Genomic DNA, 11,662 nt, shown 5'->3' with positions numbered 1-11,662 from the left:
ATACTAAATTAATTACCTCTATTTCTAGATATATATATATATATATATATATATATATGTTAGACCAAGAACAATTATTAATACCTTGAGAGAGTACAATTCAATGAACAACATCTCCATGACTTGGAGCTCACATGGCATTCTTTGCAAAAGAAGAATGAAACTAGATTTTAAGGATTTTTTTTTTTTCTGAAGAGGTGAAGCTTCAAAGCCTCAAAGAAACATGGTGTTATTAATCAATGGTGGTCTCCCATTGCAAAAAGTAGAACTCCATATTGTTTTAAAGCATGATTATTATATATATTTTTAAAGTGTCATCCTGCTTGTTTGTTGATGGTACTATATGTTTGACTCTGACTTCACTTTTCTGTACAACAATCATAATTGTGAAAGTCCACTGCTGTTTACTTGGATGCTTTTTCTTTTCTAGAAATGGTTTCTCTGAAACTTGAAAATGCACAACATGTTTTCTGGGAGTGATGAAATGACAATACAGTTTTTGTGAATTGGTATGTCTTTTTACCTTAGGCCAAGTAGAGGGTAATGAATAATAATGAGTCAATTCATAGTGATTGTAGTCTTGCTTTTGGAGGCTTTTAAGAGTGATGGTGTCCTAGGTGGTCATGGTTTAACTTTTGTCAGACCCGGGCACAATAGCTAAATCATATATATTTTCCATGTGTTTCTTGTGTTGTTTAATTTCTTTGTTGTGTTGAAACATAATTTCTTATTAGTGTTTCTAGAAGTTTATATATATTTAACGGAGCGTTTTGGATTCCTAAATTGTGTAATTAAAGCACTAAACTATGTCTATGTACTTAAAATGAATCTAAACATCTATCTAAAGGAGTTATGGTCATTGTGTAATCAATTGAGATAAACAAAATGCATAATGTTAACAAGTTATGAAGTGTTGAGTAAATGTGTAAGATAAGGTGTCTTGAGCAACATTTCTATTACTATCATGTCTAAATAAAAACAAATTCGTAAAACATCTCGAGGATTATAGCAGGGATTTGGAATTGAATTGGAGAGAGTTATCAAAGGGGAGGAATGGATTTTGTTCTGTGCCTTGTGTCACTTTTTTCCACTTGTTCCTGGTGAATCTGAAACATGAAATCTGGACCCAATAAGCCCCATCCAGTTTAACAGGTTCATTCTGGACCCAAGACCACTTTTTCTAGCCCGGCAACAGATACGATCACAAATCCAATAGACAGCCTAGTCCATGGTTTGGAAAATGTTTAGTATGCACATCGACCTAATTGCATACCATGATAGACAATAACTGCTGTAGAATTCCCCTGATTTTCTATGCTTCTATCATGATAGCCAGGCTTCTAGTTATTGTTGGCTACTTGGCTTCATGTTTGCAAGGTTATCTGGGTCCAGGAATCAGAAATTAAAATTTGAAGCTAAACCATTTGGTTCTCTGCAAGATAAATGCAGTGGAACTGTTACAAATTTCTCCAGCATAGATTCATCAACATGAGGCAGACAGCTGCAGTTAATATGCTGTCGTGGTTAAGGCAAAGCCTTCACCAAGATGTCCTAGTTAAGATGCTGGATAGCAATGGCTCATTGCCAAGACAAATTTCTTATCAACCCGAACAAAAGAGAGTTGGGGGGCGGAATACAGGTGCTCAAAGCATTTCGTTAAGTAAGTTAACAGGGAATTTTTTTGGAAGCAAATCGCTGTCTTTGTTTTTCCTCAAACCCTAAAAAAGAAAACTTGGAATGCAGGCTTAACTCTTTTTAAAAGGGTGGCCCGTTATTTTACTAAATTAAACCAATGATGAAGCCCATACTCCAAAATCCAAAATTGCAAAATCCAGCCCACAAATTCGGGGTGGTCACCTCCTTCTCAACCCGATGCTTCCAAATCCTAACCCTAGAATTTTCAATTACGTTCAATTTGGGGTTCGTTCTTCACTCAAAAGCTCAACCTTTCCCTCTAATTTCCCCCCAAAGCCAAAAGCTCCAATTTCAAATTCTTGTTAAACCAAACCAATCAAACACATCAAATTTCTCAAAACCAAAACCCCCCCGAAAAAGAAAACTTAAAAAGGAAAATGGACGATATCGATGACGATTCTAGATGCCCAACCAAACCCTACTTTTTTAATCGCCTAAAACACCCTCAATATCCACGTTCGATTAGAACTCGCCACGTATACAACTACCGACCAGAAGAAGAAGACGGTGAAGAAGAAAACGACGACGTAGAGGACGATAACGACAATGACCCAGATGTTTATTACCGTCGTTTTAAAGAAAGCGAGCGTTTTGAAAGGTACCCAAAGCGGCAAAAGTTGAGAACTTCAGCTCCCAGCTACCAATTCGCGGCCGATCATAGAGATAGCTTCACAAACGCCTATGATTGGACCCAGCAAGAAATTTATGTTTTGTTAGAAGTTTGGGGAGATAGGTTTCTACAATTGGGAAGGAGGAGTTTGAGGGGTGAAGATTGGGTTGATGTAGCTGAGAAAGTTAGTGATGCTTTAAAAAGTGAGAAAAATGAAGGGCAATGTAGGCGAATGATTGATGGGCTGAAGAGGAAGTTTAAGAAAGAGAAGTTGAAAGCTGAAAGTATGGGGTTGAATTCAAGTAAATGGGTGTTTTTTAGGAAAATGGAGATGCTAATGGGGTTGGGTTCTTCATTTAGGCAACCAGAATCAGGGTTGGCTTGTGGAGTGGATTCAGGGGAGTTTGTTTTCATGAATACGCAGGTTTATTTGGATAGGTCTAATGGTTTTGATGAGATGAGGGATAGTCCTGCAGAGTCAGAGATGGTGGAGGATGATGAAGAAGAGGAGGATGGAGGGTCGAGGATGAGAATGGAAGGGAATGACGAGCATTCAATGAGGATGTTGGCGGATTCAGTGCAGAGGTTTGGGAAGATATATGAGAAGATTGAGAGTAGTAAGGGGGAGCATATGAAGGAGTTGGAGAAGATGAGGATGGATTTTCAGAAGGAGTTGGAGGTGCAGAAGAAGCAGATTTTGGAGAGGGCACAAGCAGAGATTGCAAAAATAAAGGAAGAGGATGATGCTGATGATGAGGAGGAGAGTGATGACGATGATGAGGACAATGACAATTCCACAGAAAATACCAGCGAATAGGTTTTTTGGTGTGTACTTATTGTGTATATTTGTTTTTGTAGTTGACATATCAAAGTGCTTGCTGTAATTATAGACCATTTAATGTTGGAGATTCTGTTTCATTTGTTTCTCCCGTTCATATTTGTTAATTATCGCTTTGTCTTGATTTGTTAGTTTTTCTTAGGAGAAATACCAAAATAGGGAAAATTCATAGCATACCTTTTTTACCTAAAAGTATAACTAATATTTGCTTTTTTTAACTGAATTTCCTTTGTTTGGATTGACACTCAACACTGCTCTTTCCTGATAGCAGAGGATTCATTTGTTACTAGTAGATAGAATTATGAAGCTTTTCTAGTGGTTTTCTTTATTGAGAAATCAAGTTTGAATGTAGCTTAATAGTGGATTGGATTCACCTTAAGCTGATCGGCCTGCTGTACATTACCAATCATTATAACTGAGTGCCAGTCCGTAACCTGTACAGGAATTTGCAGAGTAGAGTAGACGTTTAGGCAAGTGAAAACAGTATTGAGTTTGAGCCAAAGGCCTAGCTTTTATTGTTACCAATACATCTTGCTTTTAAATCTTAATATAAGGAATAGATTAGGTGTCTAGATGGTAAAAATCTAGTTGAAATTGAAATGAATAGGAAGCTTATATTAATAGTCCCATAAAAATACACCTCGGCCTTGAATTCTTCTCTTTTTTTCCTGTTTGTGTGAAATAGACTAGTACTTATCCTATTGACTCTTCAGTATTTCTGAACAATTTTTTGATTTGCCATGTGAAAGAAACAATTATAGTGTGGTGATTGGTGATATGCACTCTTTTCCTCTTGGGCATTTTGTGTGTTCAACTCTCAGTTCTTTTTTATTTCATCCTTTTCTAAATAAGTATGTGCTTGGCATAATGGTATCTTTTTCTTTACTTATTTTCGACTGCTGCATTTGGCTTATCATTTTCAGTGTTTGCTGATATAGAATCCGTTATAATTATAGAAAATAGAATCTGTCATAATTAGTTCTATGATGTATTTAGATTCATGGTTGTGGACCATCTTTTAGTTTTCAGAATTGAATCCCTTGGTGGAAATTTTAATGGCCATATAAAAATATGTATCTGTCAAATTTTTGTTATATTTTGCTATAAATTAATATATGGAATCATCATACTAAATTGAAGTCCTGCTTAATTTCCGACATTCTAAATGTGGTGTTATTGTCAAAACCACTTTCCATTTTTAACCTTTGGATTTCTGCTGTTTTCAGCTTTTGAAATTTTGTAAAGGACGATTACATCTGAAGCTGCCACAAGTGCGGTTGACAGAGGACACCGTGCTCGCTACTTGTTAGATGACTTGCAGAAGTTGAAGGTATCATATACGATGGATGTTTTGTATTTACAATCTAATAAACCTATGTTCAATTAGTTTAACTTTCATCATCTTCCTATGTTGCCCTTTGAATTTATCGGGCTCATTTGGCAGCTTTACAGTGGCTCCTTAGAAGTTTTCAGGTCAAGCAAATGTATGTAGATTTTTCCTTTTCAGTATCCTGTTTTCTAGTGTTATCCTGGAACATTATCCTTGGCTTTCCACTTTTTTTCTAAATTCAGTTCGATAATTAGTTTCTGAATTTCGGACATATTTCATGACTTTTCCTGCTTAATTATTGTCTTGCAAATTAAGATATGTAGCTTGTACATTGGCAAGCTAGGATGGAACATTGATATTCCCAATTAAGCTGCAGATGAAAGCATGGTGATATTTGAAGGTAGTTTACGGCAGATTGGAAGCCACTTAGGTGAATTTCTGGTCAGGGATGCATCTCTGGTTGAGTTCTCTTTGGAATCTGGCTTAGAAATGACCAGATGCGATTGAGCCTTTGAGGTCCTATAATTTTAGAGAACACTTAATATCAGATTTGGTTTTGATTTGTTGAGTTTTAATCGACCAAAATGCACGCTGATGAAGGGTTGTTTGATGCTTCTGAAATGTATTAATTGCTTATAATTAATAACCCAGAACGACTGCTTAAAGAAGTTCTGTATCAGAACATTTTCTTCTCAAGATTTACATGCATAATAGAATACAACGTTCATGACCGTTTCAAAAACAAGTGCCAAAGAGTACATGGATATCAAGACTGGTATTTCCCACATACAGATGCCCATGCACATTCTCAATTCAAATAAACATTCAACTAGCCTAAAGCCCATGTTACTTAACAAAGCCATAACTAAGGCTGTTTGCCGTCTTCCTTCCATAAGATTTTTAGCTTTCCATAGTGAATCAAGTCCGTAACATTCACTCTCCAACACTGATATAACGTTTGCCATGTTTCCCACGACCATTAAATGTGCAAAAATTACGCAGAAAGGTATGCCTAGGAACCCTAGAACACCCCAGAATCCTAATGCTGTTGAGCAGATTCCCAACGCGTACAGTATCTTTGGTGCTGCTGCTAAACCAACAACCAACACTCCAAAGAGGCCAAGTGTGATAAGGAGCTCCCAGAATCTTGTGTGGAGAAGCTTAATCCAAGCCAAACCGCTTCTCATTAGTAGCCTTCTTCCATCAAGATTTATTCCATTGTAACCGTCAGAAACAGCTTGGACTGTGGCAGCTCTTCCGAGGAGGGAGAAGGTGATGGAAGAAGGGAAGCAAATGACGATGTGAACTACTGTTTTGGATACTAAATTGGGCAGGAGATGTCCAAATAAATGATCTGTGATTGAGATAGTTAAGGAAGGAATGTGGAGGAAATGGTGATTGAGAAAATGTGATAAGAAAAGAGAAATCGGAAGCGGTGAGAAGAAGAAGATGGAGATAGAATGAAAATGAGTAGAATGAAGAAGGATTATCCTGATGGATTCTCTAAAAATCTCGGCTGTGTTCATGAGATAGGTGGACTCAAGAACTTGTGCTGTTCTTCTTGGCATTGTGTAAAAGAGCAAGAACATAGATGGCCGAGTGGATGTGAGAATTTACATAAATGAGAGTCTTTTGAGGGGTAGGATCTGGGTTGCTGTTTGCTTGCGTGCAAATTTATCATGATTGAGTAGGTTTGTAGGTCGGTTATATCGTACTCACAAAAAGTCTATGAAAATTGGTTTGGCTCTTATGGTAATTCTTTTAACTGCTTTTGATCAAAAGGATGTGGGAAATAGTGCGGGAGGTTTGATGTTTTCTGAAGAGACCTAATCTGCTACTTCCAGGATCATTGAAAGTTGTACTGCCCCTGCTGCAGATTATGGAACTTTGCCTTCGTATTTGCTGATATATAGTTTCCAAAAACTATGATTGGTAAATTTCTGTTGTTTTCGAGCTCTGAAAGGACCTCCAATATGATTTGGCTGCTGCTTGTCTAGTAAATTATTGCTTTGGTCTTAAGGAGATAGAGAGCAAGAAAGACATTTATTGTGGGGTCAAAGAGAGTGGTTAAGGTGATTAGAAAGACTTCATAATTTTGCCTTGTTGTAATGAGCTTCTGTAATGATGTAGGAAAGAGCTCACGTCTGAACTATATGGAAAAGGGGAAGGAAAATTAATGTCAAGTTGGGATTTAAGTTTTATCAACTTGAAAACAAAGGCAATTAGACATGTGAGCGTGGGCCAATGGAGGACAAAAGCTAAATGATTAAATGTCAAACGTTCAACCTATGCTGTCTCAGAGAATGGTAATTGTAGAAGAATGCGACCCCAAGAAAAACAGAAGAGGGGAAGTCATAGGAAAGCAAGAAAGAAAGAAAAGCCAGATCCCTTACTACATGTTTGCTACCTGATGGAGCTTGAAACCAACCTTACTACTATTCCACTTTGTTCAAAATTCATCAGGAAACAGCTCCTCCTTGAGTGAAGGAGCTATCCATTGTATCTGAATGTAGGTAATTTCCCATAGATCATCACCATCCTTGGGCACTAAAATCTCTTTCTCTTGCATGTTTCTGATCATCTTCCTCAACAGGTCTGGCACAACTTCCTGCAAATTTGTTTCACCATATTCTCCCAAGTCAGCTTTCATACATGTATCCATTCGTCTGAGAATGCCTAACCAGAAAGTCCTAAACCCCGGATTCTCTGCAATCACTTTTAGGTATTGTAAGTACACATCTGTCAAGAGCTCCATTGAAATCTTAAGAGTCCCTTCCATACTTCTCATCTCCCTTTCTGCATTTTCACGCCTCGAATATTCAATCATCTTTTCATGCTGATCATCAACCATTGCAAATATGACAAGGTTAAAGCAGTTGATACAACTGGTCGACGAAAATTCCAGTTCTTCAGCCAATTGAAAGCCTCTCTTAAGAGATGCAACTGCACAGTTTCTTATCTCTTCTCGCCGTGCTAAGCTGCTCTTTCTAAGGGCTTCCCCTAGTTTGATAAATAAATTCACGGTAAAGTTACTAGACCCTATGGCTTTTGAGTTATCCTCCCATGAAGAAGTACTAGTATTGCTTGCAACACTATAACTACTTCCTGGATCCGAGTGAGCAGTTTTATACCATTGGATTAGCCAATTCACTGAATCTGACATTAGATCAAGGATCTTCAAGTTCTTCTCAACAGGACTGTTCCTAAGGGCAATAAAACCAAATGCACAATCAATACAGAAGGCATAATTTATCCGTGATATATGGAAGGCATCAGACATCAACATGATGAAAGTCTCAACTGCCTGATCATAGGTTTCTGGGTGTCGGCCTGCGACTTGTAGCAAATGAAGGGTTGATTTCCATCCCAGTTGAGTCTGCAAATTTGCTGGGTATTCTATGAGAATCTTGCTCACTGACTGCATTATGTACTCACAACACATGTCAAGAACTTCTTTATCTAACATCAAATTTATGGACTTAAAAATGAGCTCCTCTGGAATTTTATCTACATGGTATGAAGCTAGAAGCTTGAGACAGACTTTGAAAAGGCCTACCATGGCTTTTTCTGCAAATGGGATCGGGGAAAATAGAGGAAGTTGAGCGACTGCTAGCAAATAATCATGGAAAGAAGGCCAATACACCTGGAACCTGTGAATGTTGGACAAAGAAATGGCGATGATCAAATCCCAACAGAAGCCAGCAGTTTCTTCTTCTTCAATTGGTGTGCTAAACTTTTGGCCTTTACCAGCAGCTGCAAATATCAGAGAACGCCCAAGATTCAGCAATGCCTCAATAGGCAAGTTAGAACTGTTGCCAAATATACTCCCGATTCGGCACTGTTTGATAATCTTCAGATTCTGTTCAAATTCACTCATGCCCAGAGATATCGACTCTTCCATGCTATCTATTGATAGAAAATGAGAGAATCGACTAACCATGCCCGAAGTCTGGCGCTTGGAGAATTTAGGATCATGATTAGGAAAAATTACTCCTGACTCAGACTTGAAGGCTTCTGTGGCATCAGATGAAGAAGTGGACGCAACATCAAATTCAATCACAGATTGGGGAAGTAGCTTAATCCTTTTGAGTTTCAACAGGCAGTCTACAATGTTTCTCCAACCCCCTCTAATTGACTCTCCGAAGTTGTTTGCTATAGTAAAAACTGCAAGAGTAGCCATTCTTGGTTTCATATCATTGCTGAATGCAAACAAGGTTTCTTCTGCAGAAGCATAAGGGTTTAAAAGTGTTGTAAATCTGCAGAACGAGGCAACCAGCTCATCCAGCGTGTCTGCCAGTCCAAACTGAGCTATCGTAGCTACAGAAATCAGTCCTTCAATGCATTCATGGAGCATTTCATCTTCATCAGCATGCTCAAAGAATGCAGAAAGAGCTGCAATTGTTGGGCCAGCAACACAAGCAAACATATCTCTTCCCAGGCGACGATCAAAATCACAAAGGACATATGATTGCATTAATTTGGCTCTGTTCATCAACTCAACCCATCTGCTTGGGTTCATTTCTACTGCACCAGATTGACCAAAGAGCGTGATTGCATGATTTGAGATGGAGTCAAAAAGCTCGGAGAGGTATTCTCTAGGGAGATCCTGCCCTCCATTAATTAATCTATTGTTCCTTATAAACTCTTCCTCTGTCATCTTTTTCTTGACTTGTGGATTGTGTTGATCGGTATTGAGCATAATGAGAGAATAGCAAAGAACGAACACCGAATCCTTAGCCACAAAAATATCCGACGATTGCTGATCAAAAAATCTCTCTGAGAAAACTTCTAGGATTCTCTGAATTTTCTGGGACTCTCCTGGGAGCCGGAATGTCTCAAGGTAAGTTCGAAGAGCAGAATCAAGAATCATGCCTTTAAATTCAAAGGCTCCTGTGAATTCTTTAAGAACTTCAACGTGGAAGTCATCAGGGTCCCCAAGATATTCTCCTATCATGTTCTTGTCCAGCCCCGGAGTGAAACGGAAGAAGAACGCAAAAGCTTTTGGATTTGGAGGATCAGACACCAACTGACAATGTTTCAAGTACTCCAAGCCTTTCTTTTCATCTCGATTATAATGGTTCCCAGCAATCAATATCTTCTTCTTTTGTGCTTTCCTTACCCTTATATACTCCACCCAAGTTGCTAAATCGTCTTTTGGTTTATCTACCCAAAAGGGTCTATACTCGGTAATTTCGATGGGGTATGGCTCTGAGATGCTTGAATCATCTTCTTTGTCAATGTTATCAGAAATGTTGTGAATCATGATAACCAGTCCTTCAAAAGCTTGGACTTGCAAAGTTGTCATAGGACCAGTCCCTGGAAAGGCGTGCTTGCACAGCAATTTCACGACCTCCTCAAATAAATTTCGGCAAATGGGGTCACAATCATAGTTTACATAAGCTTCAATTACAAACGTTGGTTGCCTGAAGAAATTTATAATTCCTTCCAGTGCCACCTCCTGAAGTTGCAAAGAAGCTCCTAGAGCTGCAACTTTCAACAACACGTACGAGAAGAAAGCCTCTAGTTGAAGGCGTATGAACCTGCAAAAAGCAAAATAACAACTTGATTCCAGTTTCATTGCTTTTGATGACAAAAAAAAAAAATCGGTTCAGAATTCTGATTTAAATCCCTTTAAATCAAACCTGCGAAGGAAGTGATAGATGTTCAAGACGGTACTGCAAATCATGGAAAGCACAAGTGGGCTCGAACAAGTCCCATAATGGATCAAATGGTGAAATAAATCATCCTGGATCATCCTCAAAAGCTTTGGATGCTTTCCAATTCCATCACCACTCAATTCTATAGCACAATTAATCAAAACCAATGCGAAAAGTTGAACATCTTCGTCAGCCGTATGCCATGTTGAACCGTCGTTCTCCACAACTTCCACCACATTCAGCAAAGAACATAAAAACTGAAAAATATCAACCCCACAACGTGTTCCATACCCTGGATTTTCATCTATGTCTTCAGTTTCAGATTCTGAATTCTCCCCTTCGTTATCCCCAGCGTCAGGTAATCGCGAAAAGATGATCTGAATCAACTCATGCATCGTATACCGCGCGCTGCGTTGAAGCAAATCTCCTCTGGTTACAGATTGTTGAACAACCTGAAAACAAGTATTGACAATAGTACAAACCGCCTGATCCGTGAGCAAAACTGAAGCATCATGTCTCAGGATCCCTGTCAAAACCTGTAAAATCTTCATCATGACAGCATCCTCAGAAACCGGGTCTGTTTTCTCCAGGCGACAGCTTGTGATCCCAGAAACAACAAAATTTATAGCTTCTTTTGCACCAGGGGTTTTCTCATCGAATATTTCGAGTTTAAGAATCTTCAAAATTGCCGACAGGGCCACTCCCGTGGCTGCAGCTGGAATGTCATCACTTTGTATAACATCAAGGAATGGGGAGAGATATATACAAGGATCGGTGGTTCGCCATTCTTGATGGGGATTGAAAATGAGACCCCGCAAGGATTTTAAGGGTTGTTGAATTGAAGAGTCATAATGCTCTTCCTGGGGAGAGATGAATTGAGCGGTGGGGTCTATGGGCCGCCTGATCACGGCTAGGACAGCCCCTACCTCGGTGTTCAACATGCAAGAGAGTCCTAGCTCTTTCCTTCTGGATTTGCCCGTGTCTTTCTTCTTCTCACCGCATGACGGGCACCTGTTTTGTTCTTCTTCCATTTTTGGGTTCAAACCAACTTCAAGAAACGGTTAAGAATGGAAGTTTTAGATCGTGCAATGACCATTTGTTTTTTTTTTTTTTAATTTTTTGAATTTCAGTGTGGAAATGGAGTGTTTTTCTTGTGATTACTGAGAAAAGTGAGTGGCATGGAACGTGGAAGAAAGAAGTTAATTCATCCAAAAAAGTTTGGAAGGAAGGTAGCCGGATTGTTTGCTAAACTAGAGGTTAATGAAAATACTTGGTTAATCAAGAGCATTAGTAAATTTGTATGGTTAAGGCTAAATATTTGAAGACTTCCACCACTAATGTCTCCTTGTTTTGTTCAATTCTATTGGCTAAAAATTGGTCTGAGAAATCATCAAACGGTTTTGAGTTAGAACTCATGCATTGCCCACAGTACCTACGTCCGTGGAAGTAGATAAATATTGGTTTGTTTTTTACATCTCATGTCTCCCTCTTTCTTCTGTGTTTTTTCTCCCTCAGAGTGTCAAACTTTAATC

At 38.7% G+C, this 11,662-nt stretch overlaps 2 protein-coding genes across 2 annotated transcripts; one reads left to right on the top strand and one right to left on the bottom strand.

The window, feature by feature from the left end:
• Positions 1,897-4,744, top strand: LOC18588629 (trihelix transcription factor ASIL2). The gene is made up of 2 exons (XM_007013161.2): positions 1,897-3,130; positions 4,370-4,744. Exon 1 carries the CDS (start codon positions 2,073-2,075, stop codon positions 3,120-3,122), a length of 1,050 nt encoding a protein of 349 aa, XP_007013223.2. The 5' UTR covers positions 1,897-2,072; the 3' UTR covers positions 3,123-3,130; positions 4,370-4,744.
• Positions 6,711-11,447, bottom strand: LOC18588627 (ARF guanine-nucleotide exchange factor GNL2). The gene is made up of 2 exons (XM_018126714.1): positions 10,116-11,447; positions 6,711-10,013 (listed from the first exon to the last, which is right to left on the bottom strand). The coding sequence occupies exons 1-2, from the start codon at positions 11,159-11,161 to the stop codon at positions 6,923-6,925; spliced, it is 4,137 nt and encodes a 1,378-aa protein (XP_017982203.1). The 5' UTR covers positions 11,162-11,447; the 3' UTR covers positions 6,711-6,922.

The sequence above is a fragment of the Theobroma cacao genome, chromosome 9 (assembly GCF_000208745.1).
Source record: "Theobroma cacao cultivar B97-61/B2 chromosome 9, Criollo_cocoa_genome_V2, whole genome shotgun sequence".
NCBI lineage: Eukaryota > Viridiplantae > Streptophyta > Magnoliopsida > Malvales > Malvaceae > Theobroma > Theobroma cacao.
The sequence above is the reverse complement of the archived record's forward strand: the minus strand, read 5'-3'. Positions and strand labels throughout refer to the sequence as shown.

What these genes read in the sequence shown, in the direction of transcription:
- LOC18588629 (XM_007013161.2), top strand. Translation starts at nt 2,073, where the DNA reads ATGGACGATATCGATGACGATTCTAGATGCCCAACCAAACCCTACTTT.
- LOC18588627 (XM_018126714.1), bottom strand. Translation starts at nt 11,161, where the DNA reads ATGGAAGAAGAACAAAACAGGTGCCCGTCATGCGGTGAGAAGAAGAAA. An exon ending in ATCTATCACTTCCTTCGCAG is followed by an intron (nt 10,014 to 10,115) that starts GTTTGATTTAAA and finishes TGCTTTTTGCAG; the next exon opens with GTTCATACGCCTTCAACTAG.